Below are 21,573 nucleotides of genomic sequence, written 5' to 3' on the forward strand. Positions count from 1 at the left end.
AACTAACACACACGCACACACATGCACGATCGCTCATACAGACAGACAGAGTGAGAGAGGGGGGAGAAGTTATTTATAACTTGTACAAGACTCAGGCAACTACAATAAGAGTAGAAAGTGAAGAGTGAAAAACTCCCAACACAAAAGGAGTGACACAATGACATACCTTTTATTTTATTGTCCATGAAAGAATTAATAATAAAAAAAAACTAAAAGAAAATTTTGAATACTGCTACTTTGAGTATATCTAGGAATGAGTTAAAAGTAATGAATAGTATTGATTCATTGCTGAAGTAGTATAATTTGAAATTAAACTAGGGTAAAAAAAAAAAAAGAATGAACTGTGAAAGAAATTATAATGAAGGACTGAATACAGCTAGAAAAGTACAGGATACCAGAAACTATGGAATAGGTAACTATTTGGGAAGTTAAGTTACAAAGACTAGCCAAAGTAATGAAGGTATCAAAAGCAGGCTGATGTTAGCCTAGAGATTTTTAATTTAAAAAAAAGAAATCTTCTGATCTCAAACACAGCTTTGGGAATTAGTTGTAAATTCTTAAAAATATTTGTACAGAGTGTAATGGTTACGGTCTTGGAGAAAGAAGGGCAAAACTAAATCACATATTAAGATATCCAGATTGGTGAATTTGATTCCAGAAGGAAGGTAAAATTATTAAAAGAATGTCAAGTATTAGAATATTTGAAGCAAATAATCAATGACATAGGATGTCAGAATATGTTGTGTAAGAAACTGGCACAGTAAAGTGCATCAAACCAAACAACTAAAAAAAAAGAAAAAAAATATATAAAATGCATTCTGTATAACAACTGCAATACAGAACCTCATGATGGGCTGTCTAAAATTTCAAACATCCAATCTTATTCTGCTGCAGCAGGATCCTATTTCTTGTAACCTACGGAAAATGTTTATTATATTTTTTATAATAATTTAACTAATCCAGAATAAGTAAAAAAACCTCTTGTCACAGTAAATGCATCAAAAGGACAGATTTCCAATTTTAGTTAACCTTGAAAACATATTCAACAATCCTGTTTTTAGTAGCTCTACCTCTGGTTCCTATGAACTGACTTGCTTGAAAATCAATAAGACTCTATTCCCAATAGGTTTGCATCACCCCACCAACTTTCGTCAAAACTGGTTAAGATTTGCGTCTGGTAGAGCAGAAAGAAAAATGATATACATACATATATACATATATATGTGTGTGTGTGTTATTTTGGACCGGTGAATGCACACTTATTTAGAGATATTGGAAGCATAGTTAATACCACACCTTCAAGAGAAGAATCTCATGGAACAAGTTTGGCTGCAACAGGATGGAACACCAGCACATTTTGCTCTCATCAGTTTGCATCTTTCTGAATGAAAAATTTCCAGGACATTGGATTGGCCGCGGTTCTCCAGCATCACCAGCTCCATAAGCATGGCCACCTAAATTAAATGGTCACATATATATAAGCAGTCAGGTGCAGTAGCAACTTCAATTTTTTTGGAAATCTGCTAAAAATTATAATCAGTAATATGGGTAAAAGTCAGGTAAATTAATAGCAATGAATCATTAACTTATTTAATAACATTTTTTCCATAAAAAAAAAAAATTCATTTTACCTCACAACTTAAGCTACGAACACAAATATGTTGCAACCATGATGTAAGCTGAGGCATATGGACTGGTAACTGGCAACTGACATACTGTACTTGGGTAATTTGATCAACACTCACAAACTGTCCAACCATTTCACAAGCCTAAAACAAAGAAAAAGAATTGTTTAGTCATTGACAGACTGATAAGAAGTATCATAATAACAAACAGAAAACTGAGGCTGTAGACTGCAAAAAATATTTTGAAGCTAAGAGGTAGGCACTGATAGAAAAATACATCAAACCAGTCACATGGCTACAAAAAAGTAGATTCTATGAGTAAAGTTCATATAAAAATATATAATTGAAATGGGTAACAGCAGCACCCAATTTCTTTCATCTGCAAGAACAAATTACCTGTTCTATAATGCAACAGGAAAAACAAATAAATTGAAATATTTTACAAACTCTGAAGCAAATTATTTTTGTTTCAATCCTTAATTCTCCTGTTTTTTGATAAAATTTTAGAAACAAAGTATTCAGCATGACTTATATTCTCAGTTATCTAGTTATTATAACAGTCACTGCTGAAACTGGTCATTAATTGATAGAAATATCAGATCATATATAAAACTGGAAAACACATAAAGAACAAATGTTGTGTTGAAAGGATCAAAGCTGCACACATACTCTGCATTTCCATTCTACAATGTAACCAAAATGCACAAATTATAGAAGAGATTAGTGACATAGCGTGTTTCCAGGTTAAGGTTTTATTATATTCAATAACATTAACCAATTTATAATTCAGTACTTAAACAGATAATCTAAAATAAATTATTTATGTTTACATAAAGGAATTAGTTAAAATCCCAAACAATTATCTAATTAATATACATTTCTTGACAGTTTTCAATCCTTATTAGAGGGTTAGGAGATAGTATATACTCACCCTTACAAACAAGAGTTCTATTAATGTTTTACTGTTCTAACCAACTATTTGAAATTTTTTATTAGTTTTTTCTTTGAGTTCTGTTATAGAGAAGATATCACTTCAGTAGTTTTTTAGCATTAACCAGTTAGAAAATACATCAACTTTTTTAGGGATGCCTTCTGTAATATAACACCAGAAATCCTACGTCACATGTAACAGAGGATATGGTAACTTATAGAACTGTGAGTGCAACACACAGACTCACTAGATCATTAAAATTAATAGTATGTATCAATTGAGTAAATAAAATAATTCATTATTATATTGAATTTTTCATTTATAACCGATTACAAATTTTTAGTTCTAACTTCTGGGGGTACAGCAACTTCCCAGCCATTCTGTACATTGTATGATTCGTCAAGACAAACTAATTTAGCACAGGATTGAATCTGTGGTAATATTAAACTATTATTCTTAACAAATCATTCTAGATTTTTTCTTATTATGAATATTATGTAATTAAATTAATAATATTGTTGCCTAATTTTCTAATTAGGCAACAATATTTCTACTTTAACACATTGAAAGGATTAAATTTTAAGTTCTGTAACAATGCCAAAATGTTCACCTACATTAAATGCCAGCTTTCTTTATATGCTTAACATTTAACAAAATAACCTTCTTTTTTCATTATCCGCTTACAACAATTTTTAGCATTTTGAATATTAATCTATTTTGTGTTTGTTTTTGTCATATGTTAAAAAATATTAAAAATTTAAATAAAAAAATTAATGTCATAAATAATGTAGTTGTATTCATTATTATTATTAGTATTAGTAATATAAAATTTAATATAATTTTTATAACCATTAAACAGATCTAAAAAATTTTACTCACACTACAAACTGAATGAGCATTTGATGATATTGGTACTCTACATTCTTGCGAATAATTGGTAGATCCATGCTGTACTCTGGTATTAAGTAGGACACTAGGGCCATGCTGATCACAAAAATGACAAATTGCTATGACAGCACTCATTTCATAATCATTAGTAAAATAATTTATTAACCTGCTCAAAGGAAACAGATAAACCTCAATATAAAAAAGACAACAAACATCAGTAAAACATTTTTATTAGTGCTATTGCTATGAAAAATTCCAGTAATTATATACAATTATGGACTTGCCTCCGATTTTTATTAAATTTGTGATATACCTTATTTAGGACTAAGTTATACAATTGAAATTAATCATTGGAAATGCCTATCACCCGAGTTATGTCCCTAAGTTGCACAGTACCCTCACCAAAAATTTTTAATTCAACATTGTACATGTGTAATATACATTCAGACTAAATACACTGGTTATTGTATATAGTGATAGAATCAGCCAACAATTGATCAGTTTAATATTTAAGCTTAATGAGATGGGGTTAAGGAGTGTTAGGTTATGTTTGCTAGTATTACATAGTTTGGTACACTGAAATCATTAGTTACCTAACATAACTTAACCTTGACCTAAATCCAACTAAACTCAATTAAATTCCACTTAAACCAAGTTATTTACTTCATAAATAATGTATATAAAAGATTTACCAAAACCTATACCTTAAGCTTAACCTAACTTAATTTAGTCTTAAGTGAATCTAATCTCATTGAAACAAAATTATGTGTATTACAAATAAAAAGTAAAAATTTGAATTACAATTTTTTTTTTTTTTAAGCTTACTGTGTAACTTGCAAAGAATGTAATCGAGTGAAAGTAGCTCTCGATGAATAATTTCAATTCTAACGAATAACTTAGGCCCTAAATAAGACATATACCAAATCTCATCAAACTCAAAGATCCCGTAATTGTTTATAATTACCCATGCATTCAATAAGGGTATGTCTTAATAGTATTTTTTGTGTGATTCAGATTTCCAAACCAAAATTGAATTGAGGGCAAGATTTTGTAGCAGCATGCATTTAAAAAACTGATTTTTTAATGAATTATAAAGCCTAAAGTATGAAATCCTGGCTTTATTTCATTTTCTCATGTATTCAGTCTCTGAAATGTCCCTTTTCAGTCTACAGCAGTAATCAGCAAGCATATTTGGACTCCATTTTCCCTAGAAGTATGTTTCTATCATTGATATATCCTAGTTTTAGTGTTCATTGTGCTCATCATTTACATCGCCATAGTCAGGTAAAAAAAGGCCAAATGTGAATGCAACTTGTGCATTTAAAAAAAAAATATTATATCCCAGTTTTTTTATAGTCTTTAAGAAGTTCATTCAGCAATTCTAAATAGTTCTTATTCTTAGACTTATTTTTGCCCAAAAATGATTTAACAATTTTTGAAATGAAACTATGCTGTTTTCTCAGATTTATTCAAACTCCTCTCAAAGTTATAGTAATAGCTCTCTATAAGTAATAGCCTATGGAATATTCTTTCTTTGATTTCTGCTTCACTGATCCTGGGAGACTTGTTCTTAGAGTAAAAGTGACCAGGGTATTATGATCCATAGCTTTAAAAAAATTATCCAACTAAGTTTTATGTGTAATAATGGAAGACACACATTCTTCATACCACTTTTGGGCCTCCATATACGCGCCAAGAATACTTCATACTGTATCATCATCAGTAAAAATGTCATATTGTCACGTCTCCTTCACTTGTGTAGCATACACAAGAGGAACTGATGATCTCTCATTTCCAATGTGAAGAAGGATGGCTTTCAAATTCATTTTAGAGGAATCTATAAATAATTTCTATTCCATAGAATTGTGATGCTGTGTTAGTAAATCCAAAAAAGAATTTACTTCACTGAAATACACTACACTATCTTGTAAGTAGAAGAGGTGATGAAATTCTATCTGTCTGACATGAAAAAACATATTTTAATGTCATTTTCAAGAAGATCCAATCTTTTTAACTTTAAAGACAATAATTTTGACTACATTTTAGATATATATTAAGATCATGAACCAAATCAATAAGTTCTGCTTGAGTAAATTTTGTGAAATTCAGAGCTCTCAGCTTGGAAATCTGGATCCTCTTCTTTATTTCTCTCTAAAACACCATAGCCATCACCAAAAATGTCTTCTAAATTGTTGTTCTGCTTCTAGCAGAACTGGAACAGGAACTCTTATTCCACTGTATGCAATATGTCTTATGGTTGAAGGAAGATTAGAATGTGCAATAGATTTCTTGAATTTACTAGTGATCTCGGCCTTTCATCCGGAGGTCCCCCGGGTATGAATCCCAGTCAGGCATGATATTTTCATACGCTACAAATCATTTACCTCATCCTGTGAAGCAATACCTAACAATGGGCCCGGAGGTTTAAAAAAAAAGATATGAGGGGACAAAGACTTGTCCTAACTCTTTCTTTATATCCAAAATAGAGGTCATATGATGTTAATATTTCTTTTTTGAATTTATAATTAATTCACCAACATGACAAACACTGTACAATGAATTAAAAAAACTATAAGGCACTCTTATATAAATTACTAACAATACACAAAAAAACAGTATATAGATATATAAGATACATAAAGTATAAGATACTTAAAGATACAACAGTATAAGATATATAAAGTAGGAGCAAAACAAAACTCATGACGGTATTCGCATGACAGGGAGAACAAAACTGATCCTCTGGTATGGGTTATTTCACAGTAAAAATATTGATTGATAACAATAGTCAACACAAAATTTATACCCAACATGTTACACAACTTTTTTCACTGTAATTTGGGTGCTGATTTCAAATATGCTATTGAAATTGTGTTAGCACGTACAAGTTTTAAGTAAATCATAAATTTGTAAAAAAATTTTATAATACACTCATTCTGATCAACTAATGGTTACAATTAAGAATAGTGTTTGTATTTTTACTTTTAAACAATATGCACACATACTTAATAAAGAAATATATAAAAAAATAAATAAATGCACTGTATAAATAAATATACTCATATGTACTGATAAATAAATATATACCCTATATCAAGAAAAGTAGACATGTACAAACATGTTTGTATGATGGAATCATACAGACATCTATTGTTGCCTACTATAGAGCTTAAAATCTTGATCAGTTGAGCTTCACTTGTCTCTATACTGTGTGTTCTATTTCACACAGTTATTAGTGTTTTCTTAAATTTTCAACAATTCTTTATAATACAAAAGTGATTTTTCTCATTTTTATTTGCTACAACATGGCTTCTGCAAAAGTTTGTGGATTTTCAGATCATCCCAGACAATTTTTATTATGTCTGTGGTACATTTATGCCTAAATCTCAAAGAAAGACTAATTCTGAATTCATAAAAACAGCTTATACATTTTATTTTGATTGTGCACTACAGAATCAAGATAAAATTTGGGCGCCTCATGTTATTTGCATACTGTGTTCAGTAACTCTAAGTGAATGGTTGAAGGAGAAACTACGAGTCATGCCGTTTGCTGTACTAATGGTTTGACATGAACCTAAGGACCACTTCACCGACTGCTACTTTTGTATGACAAATATATTTGGATTTTCATTCAGAAATAGAAAGTTCATAAAATATGCAGATGTATCCTCAGCTCTACAGACAGTAACACCCGGAAAGGAATTGCCTGCACCTGTACCACCAGCTAATCTGACATTGCTAGAAAAACAATCTGAACATGAAGCAGATAATGAAGAGGATCTTGAAGAATTTCTTCCTGTATCTGATGACAAATCTCCTTATTTAATTAAAAAACATGAACTTAACTTTTTGTTCGCGATTTAAAGTTATCGAAGCAGTGAGCTGAAGTTCTGGAGTCTAGACTGCTGCAACAGTGGAATTTTTTAGCAGGTAAAACAAAAGCTACTACATTGAGAATACAAAATATAACTCTTTCAACTTATTTTACTATGAAAAATTCATTGTACATTTGTACTGATGTTGATAGCCTGATGAAAGAGCTTAGAATTCAGTCTTTTTGGACTCTTCTAAAGTTAGCATGAAAGCAATTTTATTGCATAATGGTAACAAACAGCCATTCATTCCATTAGCTTATGCAGTCGACATGAAAGAAATATATGAAACTACAGCATCAATATTAGAAGCAATAAAATACAAAGAGCACGTGTGGCAAATTTGCAGTGACTGAAAGTTGTTGCATTACTTCTTGGTTTACAAAATATTGTTTTCTTTGTCTTTGGGATATTTGTGATAGAAAAAGTTATTATCAAGTAAAGAACTGGCCGTTGCAGCAGAACTTGTATCTGGTAAAAAAAATGTAAAGCATTTATCATTAATTGAGAATGGTAAAATCATACAGATGGCACTTCACATAAAACTTGAACTCATGAAAAATTTTGTAAAGGTACTAGACAAAGATGGACCAGGATTTAATCATTTAAAAATAAGTTATCCTAAACTGAGTGATACTAAGCTCAAGGAGGTCTGCAAATCAAAAAACTGCTTAAGGACTCAATGTTTGATGATAAACTTAGCGAAAAGTGAACTAGCTACATGGAAGTCCTTCAAAGACATTATTGGTGGTTTTTTAGGAAACAGAAAATATGAAACTATTTTTTTTTTTAAGCTGTTAGAAAACTACAAATATTTAGGATGTAGGATGTCATTAATAATTCATTTCCTACATTCCCACATAGACTTTTTCCATGAAAATTTGGTATCTGTCAGCGATGAGAGCATTTCCATCAGGATATTCTGATCATGGAGCATTTGTACCAAGGAAGATGGGATCCTGGAATGATAACTATTGCTGATTTTTCAGTTTTCAAGAGAAACTGATCAAACATCGTACAAGCGAAAAAGTTTGTCAACATATTTTAAAAATTAAAGATAAGACAACTCAAATGATTTAAACTTTTAAAAACTGTTACTTAAAGGCATTTCCAATGATTTAGACTTTTAGAAACTGGTGTTTTAGAATTGCATTAATGTATTTCAATTTATCTATGTTTGAATACATTTTTATTGATATAACCAAATTTTAAATGAATACACATAAATAATAATTTTTTTTATAAATTTATTTCACAGTGGTTATGCATTTATTGGTGAATAAATCATATGTATTTAAAAAAAACATGACATTACACAAATTCTGATAAAAATTTTGAATTCAGCACCCCAAAATTAGTTAAAATGATTCCAGACCATGTATGATTCCAGATACAGGAAAAAGTTTTTTTGTTGACTAGTGTAATTATATAAAGTATGATGTTACTAAAAAAAAGGCTGGCTATTAATTAAATCTTATTACAGTTATAACATTTAGTTTTCTAGAGGCAATGAGTTACAGTAAACAGTTAGTATCAATGTTATTCTATGATGTAAATCCACATTAGTCACTCTGAGCCATTTATAAATATCTTCACATTAATATTTTATAATTAATATAAAGAATGACTCGCAACAAATCTTAAAGTGTTTAGTCTAAATACCGAAAGTAAATGATTTAAACAATTTTTATTTTTTACAAGTGGCAATTACAAAACAAATGAAAGCCTCAAAAACAAGTTTTGATTCAGGATCAAAAAACATAAAAGAATATGTCAAAATTATCTGTGTAAGATAACTCCAGAAGACAGTGTTATTAAACTAATCAAATTTTATAAAAAATAAGTTTATTTTCAGGGTTTAATTACAACTCCTGAATTATAAGCAAAACACTGAATTCACACACTATCTGTCACTATGTATATTTGAAAAAATTGTAGCCAAATTGATCAAAAACGAAATCTAGCATGTATATTAGCAAGTATCTGATACTCATACCAGAAAAATATTGCCATCAACACAAACCACAGTATTTCAAAACATAACTGTCACTCCTTTGCTTATTTTTATGATATTTTAAAGTCCTGCTTTTACTATGCACTAATTGAATTGTACATGACTTTTGTGAAGGAATAAAAATTTTTCAAATAAATATATAATTGTAGGCTTAACTTTTACATACAAAATGTCAGAAAAAAAAGGCAGACAACCTTATAACAATAATTCTTATTAGCAGAATATATAATTCATAAGTTATCATATTGTTAAAAATTAACAAGATACATAAAATAATTATTGGTAATTCTGAGCAATTACTTGATCAACTTTAATTTTGTTCATAGTTTAATACACCATTGTAGGTATGCTTAGAATCAGGAAAATAAAGTCAAACTGTCAGAAAGCAAGTTTAGGTAGGTAGATGACACATGCAAGATCAAAGCCCACGCCTACCTTATGAGTATTCTACTAATCAATTAGCAATTAGTTTTGTGAGTTAAGATAACCTGTTTAGATGCTAATCTGTTCAGTGGAGACAGGTTGAGTTAAGGTTAGGACATTTGTGGAAAGAGGTTAGAGATAAATTACCAAGGTATGACAATACTTAACACCATCTCATAGGACATATGGCTGAATTTATGTTTTAACAGAAATATAGTCACTGAAGAGAATACACCAAATGTTCTGTGGTATTAGTCATGTGTATAGCAGACTATCACCTAATGAAGAGTGCCAACAGTCATCTTCAATGGCTGACTCAGAGTCAGACTTTTGATGGTTATTAAGGTTAGTTTATATCTTTCTCCACAAAACTCTAACCTTAATCCTAAACTCTCTCCATAGAAAGGATTAGCATCTGAACAGATCACCATAACTCACAAAACCGATTGCTAATTGACCTAGAATACTGGTAACACGTCATGATAACACTCTAACCTTGCACAGGTAATCCTGAGTCCAAATCTGCTTTCCGAAATTTAGATATTGTGTTTTCCTGATCCTAAGCTTATCTACAATAGTATATTAAAGTAGGAAAAAATTTAAGTTCATCAAGTAATTGTTCAAAATTTGTTAATTATTTTTGAAGTTTAATTGTGATATCTATACTAAGAATATAATTTTATATTCTCAATTTTATATCATTCACAGTTTCTATAAAACATTTATAGCACTCATAACAGTAGAAGTATCATGACATAAGATATATTTACATGTCTCTGTGCTTAGAAAACCACTACATATTATTATAGCCAAAATTTAACTCTGCACCATGCACTCATTACACTATTAACATAAAAGTGCACACTGCAGTGTTTGGACATCACTTCTTCCTGATTTCCAAAAGATTTTAGAACTGTAACTTGCAACTGCAAGATTAAGGAATGAGGCAGGTTTATTCTCAATAACATTACATCATTATAGAAACGCATTTTTATTAAAGACATCAAAATACAATTATAGCAATACTTAGAGAAATAGGGTTAGAAAAAAACTTGAACTCATAATAAAACTCAGTAAACTGGACAACAAACACATCAAAAAATGTTTAGATAGGCAACCCACAATACTAATTTTCATTTCATCACACAAAGTGAGACTATATCGGTACAACAATGGCTTCTGATCAGAACGAAGGGAAGACTTGTGAGGAGAATAAACTATTATATACAATAGATGTTTTAGTGCCAAATTAGGAAGGTGTGAGAAGGGGTGCCCCAAGGGTCAATCCTGGGCCCCCTATTATGGAACAAGGTCTACAATGGCCTTCTATGTAGGAATGTTCCTGCTGGTGGCATTTGTGGACGACCTCGCTGAGGTGGTGACAGTAAGGACGTTCGGAGAGGTGAACATTCATGTAAATCAAGCCCTGGGAGACTTGGTAAAGTGGTTGAAGGCAAGGAGTCTGATGGTGTCACCACAAAAGATTGAGATCCTCCTGATGATGGGTAGGAGGTGGATACCTCGATTCGCCATTACACTGGAGGGCATGGATGCGACTTCCTTGAGGAGAGTCAAATACTTAGGTGTTTGGCTCAGTGAGACGAGGGGGTTCACTACTCACATCATGGAGGTGTGCAGGAAGGTGGAAAGGGTATCCTCGGCGGTTGTTAGATTAATGATGAACGTCGGGGGCCCCAAGCCTTGAAGAGGAGAATGATTGCCTCCACAGTTCTCTCCGCTGTTTTATATGTGGTTCCTATATGGGTCAAAGCACTAAGGATTCAGAGAAACAGGGTTAGGATGCTTAGTATCTACCGCAGACTAGCCCTTAGAGTGGTCCAGGCATACCAGTCGGTCTCACTTAAGGTTGTATTGGTGTTGACCAGTATGCCTCCAATCAATTTAATGACCAAGGAATGCTCTGAGAGATACCGAGACCAGGATTGCACTGAATGGTCAGTGGAAAAAGAGGTGGGATGCGGCCTCCACAGGTAGATGAATGTACAGGATGATCCCATGTATCAAGACCTGGCTCGACGGAGGACATGGGGAGATTGATTTTTGGACAGCCCAATGGCTTTCGGGACATGGGTCGTTCAATGTCTTCCTCCACTCCAGAAAGAGAAAGGAATTATGTCGCTGTCAATATTGCAAGAATGATGTCGAGCACACGTTTTTAAAGTGCCCAGATGGAAATCTGAAAGACCATTTGACTGGATGATCGTTCCTGAAGAAGTAATAGAAATCATGACAGGCTAGAGAGAGGGCTGGGACCTATATGTAAGTTGGTTCCAGGGAGTCCTCTCTAAAAAGATGGAAGAAGTGAGATGATTGGGTGGTGTGCAGTTCGAGGGGGGTGGTGGAAGGCCAGCTTTCGAGGATGGGCAGTGGGAGTCCAACAGGATCATTGCTGCTGGGTGCCCTCGAGGGGATGTTGGAAGCTGCCTCTCGAGGACAAGACCGGTTGTACACATGATCATGGGTGGTGATGATGTGAAACCCAACAGCGGTTGTATCACCACTTTGTGAGTGGGGACAGTTTTTAGTGGATCCTCGCCTTCAACGGGAAACCCCACACACCCAGCAGTATGGGCTGCTGGTCCTCTGGTTGCAGATTTTCCCTCCTCCATTGAAAAAAAAGAAGGTGTGAGAGAATAGTGAGACAAATGTTGTCAGGTCCAGGGGAGGTGTCACATGAGTTTTTCAGTGTGTGTGTGACAACTCGTTGAATGAAAATGGAATGTTTAATTCACCAACTGAATCACCAAGTTTAACGATAATAGTTTAATCTGAAATTTATATCTCTGAAATTCATTACTATATGATGAGGTGAGGGACACCGAACGGAAAACTTCTGCCAAGTTACTTGCCACTGCAGAAGGTGATGTAAGTTCTCCTTCATGAACTCCGAGAATGGATTGTTTCGGTGATCCGCCAACAGCATGTATCTTTTAGCACAAAGTAGGCGAGGGAGTGATATGGTGTCCACGTATTTCCTCCATGATTTCTTCCTAGTGTCTAAGAATACCTGACGACATATCGCTCTAGCATCATGGTACAAATCTAGATGTTCATTTGTAGGCATGCGGTTAAATTTTTGCAGTGCCTGCCGTCATTGCTAATAGCATTTTGGTAATCAACATTCCACCAAGGAACGAAAGGACATCTTGAGATATATCTATAAGCATTCTCAAGTATCAGGGATGGAAAAGAGATAAGTTCATCAGTGGTGTCTACACCATCGTCAAACTATGATGGGAAGGCTTTATAGTAACTGTTCCAATCTGCCTTTTTAACAATCCATTTCTGTGGTCTTTTATTCACCTTGCGGTCAACAGCAAAGAAATAATAATTGGTCTGTGGTCACTACCGCGAAGGTCATCAAAAGCAGATCAATTAAGAAGAGGGAGTAAATTCGGTGAGCATAAGAAGAGGTCGATGTTGGACAGTGTACCACATGATAACCATCGGATTGGTCTAGTGGTGAACGCGTCTTCTCAAATCAGCTGATTTGGAAGTCGAGAGTTCCAGCGTTCAAGTCCTAGTAAAGTCAGTTATTTTAACATGGATTTGAATACTAGATCTTGGATAATGGTGTTCTTTGGTGATTGGGTTTCAATTAACCACACACCTCAAACTGAGATTGTACAAGACTACACTTCATCTACACTCATAAATATCATCCTCTGAAGTATTATCTGAAAGGTAATTACCAGAGGCTAAACAGGAAAATAAAGAAGAAAAGTGTACTAGATGATGAGGACATGAATGGGTATGGCTCATCATTCAGTAAACAGAGATCCAAGTCTTGTCTCTCTCTGTTTTTCATATTTCCTCGAGAGGAGCAGAAAGATGAGCCCCAGGAAATATGGTGGGCACTGATGTCTCTTACTATAAGCGATGGGATTTGACATTTCTGGAACATTGAACTTAAGAGTTCGGTAAGAGATGCAGGTATGCAATTTAGAGAGGACTGAGGTCTTTACAGCAACAGCTGGAAAACAGTAGCTAGTGCTATACTTTTAGCCGACACCTCATTCCGCATGAAAATAGCAATACCACCACTTTTTCTACCGTCTACAACACAGTCGTATCTCTCACAGATATAGCCTCTGACTGTTACCACATCTTGTAATAGATGCGTTTCTTGGAAGAACATTATTAATGGTTCATGTGCGCACATCAACACTGTTGATATAATCAATGCGGATCTGAAGACCTCTAACATTTCACTGAATAATGCTCATAAATAAAGATAATTGGATTCAGAAACAGAGATACATATACGAAAAAATTAATTACAGGTGATCCAGTTTTTCTTTTTCAAATTTTTTGTTTTAAAAAATTCCGATGCCCTGCCCTGGGGTCGGGCAGTTTCTCTACCTTACAGTATATGTGGTGTTGGAGGGGTAGATTTTGATAATGGGAAGTTGCAGAAGACATCCCAGAGGAGGTGGTTGTGTGAGCTCCCTTAACAGGAAGCTTATTTGGTGGCTTACCACCAACTTTATTTACTCCTGTCCAATAAGGTAAAACTTTAGCGACAGGAATTTTCAGAAGGATCTCACTAATGTTAGCTGTAAACTACCAACTTCTTATTCATCTTTGTTAACTCAAAAGTAGTTGCAGTAAGTAAAGCAACCTTTACCAGACGTAAAGAAGATTTTTTGAGGAGGACATTGCAAGAGGTCTGAGTAAAAAAGATAAGGTAGAAAATGTAGAAGAAGAATGGGAGAATGTTAAAAAAGAAATTCTTAAATCAGCAGAAGCGAACTTAGGCGGAATAAAGAGAACTGGTAGAAAACCTTGGGTTTCAGACGATATATTGCAGCTGATAGATGAACGTAGAAAATATAAGAATGCTAGTGATGAAGAAAGTAAAAGGAACTATAGGCAATTAAGAAATGCTATAAACAGGAAGTGCAAACTGGCGAAAGAAGAGTGGATTAAAGAAAAGTGTTCAGAAGTGGAAAGAGAAATGAACATTGGTAAAATAGACGGAGCATACAGGAAAGTTAAGGAAAATTTTGGGGTACATAAATTATAATCTAATAATGTGTTAAACAAAGATGGTACACCAATATATAATACGAAATGTAAAGTCAATAGATGGGTAGAATATATTGAAGAGTTATATGGAGGAAATGAATTAGAAAATTGTGTTATAGAGGAAGAAGAGGAAGTTGAGGAGGATGAAATGGGAAAAACAATACTGAGATCTGAATTTAAGAGAGCATTAAAAGATTTAAATGGCATAAAGGCTCCTGGAATAGACGGAATACCTGTAGAATTACTTAGCAGTGCAGGTGAGGAAGCAATTGATAGATTATACAAACTGGTGTGTAATATTTATGAAAAAGGGGAATTTCCATCAGACTTCAAAAAAAGTGTTATAGTCATGATACCAAAGAAAGCAGGGGCAGATAAATGTGAAGAATACAGAACAATTAGTTTAACTAGTCATGCATCAAAAATCTTAACTAGAATTCTATACAGAAGAATTGAGAGGAGAGTGGAAGAAGTGTTAGGAGAAGACCAATTTGGTTTCAGGAAAAGTATAGGGACAAGGGAAGCAATTTTAGGCCTCAGATTAATAGTAGAAGGAAGATTAAAGAAAAAAAAACCAACATACTTGGCGTTTATAGACCTAGAAAAGGCATTCGATAACGTAGACTGGAATAAAATGTTCAGCATTTTAAAAAAATTAGGGTTCAAATACAGAGATAGAAGAACAATTGCTAACATGTACAGGAACCAAACAGCAACAGTAAAAATTGAAGAACATAACAAAGAAGCCGTAATAAGAAAGGGAGTCCGACAAGGATGTTCCTTATCCCCGTTACTTTTTAATCTTTACATGGAACTAGCAGTTAATGATGTTAAAGAACAATTTAGATTCGGAGTAACAGTACAAGGTGAAAAGATAAAGATGCTACGATTTGCTGATGGTATAGTAATTCTAGCCGAGAGTAAAAAGGATTTAGAAGAAACAATGAACGACATAGATGAAGTCCTACGCAAGAACTATCGCATGAAAATAAACAAGAACAAAACAAAAGTAATGAAATGTAGTAGAAATAACAAAGATGGACCGCTGAATGTGAAAATAGGAGGAGAAAAGATTATGGAGGTAGTAGAATTTTGTTATTTGGGAAGTAAAATTACTAAAGATGGACGAAGCAGGAGCGATATAAAATGCCGAATAGCACAAGCTAAACGAGCCTTCAGTAAGAAATATAATTTGTTTACATCAAAAATTAATTTAAATCTCAGGAAAAGATTTTTGAAAGTGTATGTTTGGAGTGTCGCTTTATATGGAAGTGAAACTTGGACAATCGGAGTATCTGAGAAGAAAAGATTAGAAGCTTTTGAAATGTGGTGCTATAGGAGAATGTTAAAAATCAGATGGGTGGATAAAGTGACAAATGAAGAGGTATTGCGGCAAATAGATGAAGAAAGAAGCATTTGGAAAAATATAGTTAAAAGAAGAGACAGACTTATAGGCCACATACTAAGGCATCCTGGAATAGTCGCTTTAATATTGGAAGGACAGGTAGAAGGGAAAAATTGTGTAGGCAGGCCACGTTTGGAGTATGTAAAACAAATTGTTGGGGATGTAGGATGTAGAGGGTATACTGAAATGAAACGACTAGCACTAGATAGGGAATCTTGGAGAGCTGCATCAAACCAGTCAAATGACTGAAGACAAAAAAAAAAAAGTATCTAGATATCATTTTATCAGATAAATAACTACAGTTACAAATGAAAGAATTTGAATATGAAAAATTCCAATTCTGACAAAGAAAAAATTTCAAGAATTTTTTTCCTATTCCAAAATTAATGTTTAATACTAGCCCTCTGATTTTGAAAAAAAATCAAAAGTTTACTTTTGATACCTCCCTTATGTCATTCCACTTTTGAAATTTTAATTAACAAAAGAATATTTAATTCTCATTTAGTAAAGTTGAGTTTTTGTTTGGCTTAGGTTTTCCATCTCACCCACCGGGTTGGTCTAGTGGTTAACGCGTCTTCCCAAATCAGCTGATTTGGAAGTAGAGAGTTACAACGTTCAAGTCCTAGTAAAGCCAGTTATTTTTACACGGATTTGAATACTAGATTGTGGATATCGGTGTTCTTTGGTGGTTGGGTTTCAATTAACCACACATCTCAGGAATGGTCGAACTGAGAATGTACAAGACTACACTTTATTTACACTCATACATATCATCCTCTGAAGAATTATCTAAACGGTAGTTACCGGAGGCTAAATAGAAAAAAGAAATAAAAAAGGGTTTCCATTTCAACCCACTGGGTTGGTCTAGTGGTGAACGTGTCTTCCCATGGGTAAATAGAAAGAGGTTTTCCAAAGTTAGGGTCTAATGGGTACAACATTAGGTATTTCTTCAGAGGATGAGATAAATGATTTGTAGCGTGTGTGAAAATGCCATACCTGACTGGGATTCGAATCCGGGACGGACCTCTGTACAAAAGGTCAAAACGCTACCACTTTTGGTGGTTGGGTTTCAACTAACCACACATCTCAGGAATGGTCGAACTGAGATTGCATAAAATTACATTTCATTTACACTCATACATACATCCTCAGAAGTAATACTTGAAAGGTAATTCACAGATGCTAGACTAAATTTCAAGAATTATTTTCCTATTTTCCATAATTAAGCGCGACTGTGTGAGCAATAACTTTCAGGTTAATTGAATATTCCCCAAGGCCCAGTTATTAAGAACCTATTCTATTTATAATTTGTTAATGACCTATTTCACATAAATTTTATGGTAAGAGAAAGCTAATATTTATTGCAGATGTTAAGAATATTGATAGGTTGTAGATTGATCTGGAATGCTTTAAAAATAAAATATCTAATTTCTTCTTTATAATTTGCTTCCAGGTTATTAGCTCCATTAATATACCAGTGTTGACTGTGCTCTTATACTACTACAATGCCAGTTTCAGTAATATCTTGGGTTCTATTAATTCCATTGAATACTAAGGGTTGATGGTAGATGGCAAATTGTAAAGGAATTTACATATATGTGTTTAGAGTTTATAAGAAATATTTGTTTACATATATTAAAATATATTTTTACGATGGATGTTTGACAAATCTTCTTTTCTCTAATTCATTCAAAATGAAACTATGGATTGGATTGCATTGCTACAGATCAACTTTTTGGCTCTCTTGATTTGATTATAATTTTACAAAATGCTAGTGTACTGGTAATGTGTGGTGCAAGTATGTAAACATTCTTTCCCTTTATTTTCAGTAAATATCTGTATTTTGCATTAGATTCCTTTGTTTATAAGATCTTCTAACCTTTTCAAATGAAGTGAACAGTGTGGTGATAGCTAAGGGGGACCGCTATTATATAACTAGGCAGACGTTTGCAGCAAATGTTACTCTTCCAAGGCCTTATTGTGCACCGTTTCAAAAATCTTTCTTTTTCTAACACCTAAGTTCTTTAACTCCCTGTCGAGTAGTGTAAGAAGTACCTGTAATTTTAATTTAAATTTAACTTAAAAACAATGGATTTCCTACTTTACAACTGATGAGATGGAAGCATTGTATTCAATGGTGATTTAATTTAAATGAAAGAGTAGTCAATATTAAATATTATGTAAATATTGTGTTCTGTAGATAGATGTGTGGGTATGTGTGTGTGTGGTGGAAGAGATAACTGAAGAAATCTGAGTGTGTGTAAGAAGATAGTTTTTATTCTTTTTTTCTCTAAATATAATGTGATACCCCTACCTACGATCAAGCTTTTGCGTTGTAGGTAAAATATTCTCATATACAACTACAGTAATATCAAAAACAGTGGGTTAAATTTATCGACATATTAATATGATTAAATGTGTGTATGTTAAATTAGAAAAACATTGTTTGAAATTTGGCATAACCTACAAATATTACCTGAACTTAAAAATAAACTAGCACTTCCTTCTATATTAGCACGTGCTTTTTTCATCTCTTCCTGGACGAGTTGCAGTTTTTAAACTGAATATTTGGTGTCTGAGGACTTTTTATAGTTAACAGAAACAAAATAACAAACGAACGATAAACTCAAACTATCACTAAACATTCACATCCAGTGCTCACTTGAAGCTGCAATAATAATTCTAGCTGCAAATTCAAAAAATGAAATATTAATTCTTTTTAACGTAAAATAGCTCTCTGGAAGTCAGTATTAGAAATTATAAAAATATTATAAATTATTCAGAGATAATACTAAAATACGAGCAAGATAATCTTTCGGTGGACAAAAAATCAGAAACTGTGATCCCAAAGCTGTAATTTAGGTTCTATCTGAAAAATTATACTTGAATTTGGAAAAAAAATAAAAATAAATTTGCGTACCACCACCCCTTAAACTACTATCAATTACGAAGCATAAGATAAATTTGGAAGGATACATTGGCTTTACCTAACGGTGGTTAAAAATAAATTATTCAAAAAGAAACTTCCTCTCAATTATTTGCAGTACCAAAAATATTAAATAAGACGATTGTCCAAAAAAAACAACAAACAGTTCTTTAATATAGGTTAATTAAAGAGCATGTGAATGATAATTTTGTATATAGTATAATTTTTTGAAACGTGTATATATATATATATATATATATATATATAACCTATGACTCCTGGTAAAATGATTCCAACTTGGGGTCATACGTCTGAAGTAGTTCAGTTTTTCAGCTGTCACAGTGGAACAAACATACATGTATCCTATATAAATTACACTCCTTTTTCAGTAGTGTAAAAATTGAGATACACCAATATTCATTGTTCTTTCTCAAACCGACTTTTTACTTTCAGAAATATATCATCTACTTGAGGGAGATTCTAATCCTTTATTGATCCATTAAGTCTTTTTTTTTCTTATTCCTGTTTAGCAAATGGGAATCACCATTCAGATATTACTTCCTAGGATGATATATATTACTGTAGTCTTGTATGGTCTCTGTTCGACCATTTTGAAGCTGTGTTGTTAATTGAAACCCAACCACCAAAGAACACTGGTATCCACGATCAAGTATTCAAACCGTATAAAAGTAACTGAATTTACTAGAGTTTCAACGCTGGAACTCAACTTCCAAACTAGCTAATTTTGGAAGACACATTTACCACTAGACCAACCCAGTAAATTAAGCTCCATTAAGTCTATAGCCTCCTTCCTGCACCTTTAATAAAAATCAGAGTATTGTTGTGTTATAGCTTTGTTTTTCCAAAATACTATCTGCCTTCTAAAAAAAAAAAAACAAATTACGTTAAGGAAGTTCACATATTGTCTCTAGTGAATCTTGTAGCCTAAAGAGAACCAGGGCATCAACAAGAATTCTAAAGATTTGTAACAATAGAAGCAAATCTACTTACAATTGACCTTATATCTGAAGAATGCACATGTTCTAGCCGTTTTCAATAAAACTTATGTTTTATAAATTAAACATCTTATTTGATAAATAACTGCAATATTAGTTATAAAAATGGCTACTTGGTAAGCCATATACTACATTTAACTGTTACAAAAGGTTGTTAATAATTGGCGGTCTTGAAGAGACTGGATGAATTGAGTAGGGTGAGAAATGCTGTGTGTAAGGATGCAGTTATATGTTGTGACTTCAATGCGAAGAATGTTGCGTGGGGCGGCGGTGTTACAGATAGATGGAGTCTACTTTTAGAAGAGGTGATGGCAGGGTTGGGACTCATCTGTCTTAATGATGATGAGTTACAAACCCTATTCCGAGTAAATGGAATGTTCTTTGTTTCACTGGGACTTGCGAGGACAGCTAGGTGTTGGTCGGTGCTGAAGGAAGAAGAGACGCTTAGTGACCACGAGGCGATATATTTTGAAGTTGGTGCCTCGTGGTCACTGGGTGAAGTAAAGTCTGCTGGGAGAGCTATAAGTAAGCAGGGTCTCCTGAAAGTAATAGGTCTTATAAATGAAAGAATTGGACATATGAAAGAGATTACTCTGTTGTTCCTTATGAAGGTAGTGGTGAAGGCCTGTGATGACATTTTGCAGAGGAAGAGGCCCTGTAGAAAAGCTGTCAACTGGTGGTCTCCCCAGGTAGCTGTGGCCAGGCTGAAGTGCATACGGGCTTATAGGAGATTCCAACATGCTAACTGAAGGGGAAGCACAGATCCTAAGTTAATGAAAAGACGGTATAAAGATGACACAATGAATAGAAAGAGAAGAGTGGAAAGCTCTATGCGATCAGTTAGGTAAAGATGTGTGAGGAGATGCCTTTCGCATTGTTAGTGGAAAGTTTGGACAGAAGCTACCGGTAATGAATAATGAATTTTGATGCCATCCTTCTAGGCCCGGACCCACAGCGGAAGCACACTTGGTCGTAGGGGTGTCATTGCCTCTAACCTTCCGGGCAACCATGCTGGAGTCGGCTATGCTGTTCCGATATGGGGTACCGCCCAAGGTCCTCTCAATTGCCTGCCTCAAATCAGGGGTCCCCTAACCAGGTCTCTGTCTTTATTTGCCAGTCTCAAATGAGAGGTACCCAAAACAGGGGACCTCCGGGACTTTGTCTTTACACTTTCCCTTCCTACTCACCGCAAGAGTTCTCATTCACTCACTTGAAGTGCGACACCTCAGCATCACACACCGACTACTGTCTTTAGAGTGATTTGAATTAAGTCCGATAGGTAGTACTGTTGTTTTGCCAGTTGGATTTATTTACATTCTGAATTTTATAAAGTGAAAGGTTAAATTTTGTAGTTCCGTAATGTTAATTTTTTAATGGTTATCAATCTTCCAATTGTGTTCATTTAATCTATGTATATACTCAAA

At 33.6% G+C, this 21,573-nt stretch overlaps 1 protein-coding gene across 4 annotated transcripts in view; it reads right to left on the bottom strand.

Annotated features, from left to right (window-relative positions):
- BHD (folliculin) overlaps positions 1-18,900 on the bottom strand; it is a 50,388-nt gene extending 31,488 nt beyond the window's left edge. The window contains exons 1-3 of one of the 4 annotated variants that reach the window (XM_075369380.1): positions 18,684-18,896; positions 3,436-3,610; positions 1,632-1,769 (exon numbers count right to left, since the gene is read on the bottom strand). In XM_075369380.1, coding sequence (XP_075225495.1) covers positions 1,632-1,769; positions 3,436-3,579 — 282 coding nt within the window. In that variant the 5' untranslated portion in view covers positions 3,580-3,610; positions 18,684-18,896. Of the gene's footprint in view, positions 1-1,296; positions 1,455-1,631; positions 1,770-3,435; positions 3,611-18,683 lie in introns of those variants that run through there. The other 3 variants (XM_075369379.1, XM_075369381.1, XM_075369382.1) reach the window with 3 other exon arrangements.
- Positions 18,901-21,573: the final 2,673 nt, after the last annotated feature.

The sequence above is a fragment of the Lycorma delicatula genome, chromosome 6 (assembly GCF_047948215.1).
Source record: "Lycorma delicatula isolate Av1 chromosome 6, ASM4794821v1, whole genome shotgun sequence".
Classification (NCBI taxonomy): domain Eukaryota; kingdom Metazoa; phylum Arthropoda; class Insecta; order Hemiptera; family Fulgoridae; genus Lycorma; species Lycorma delicatula.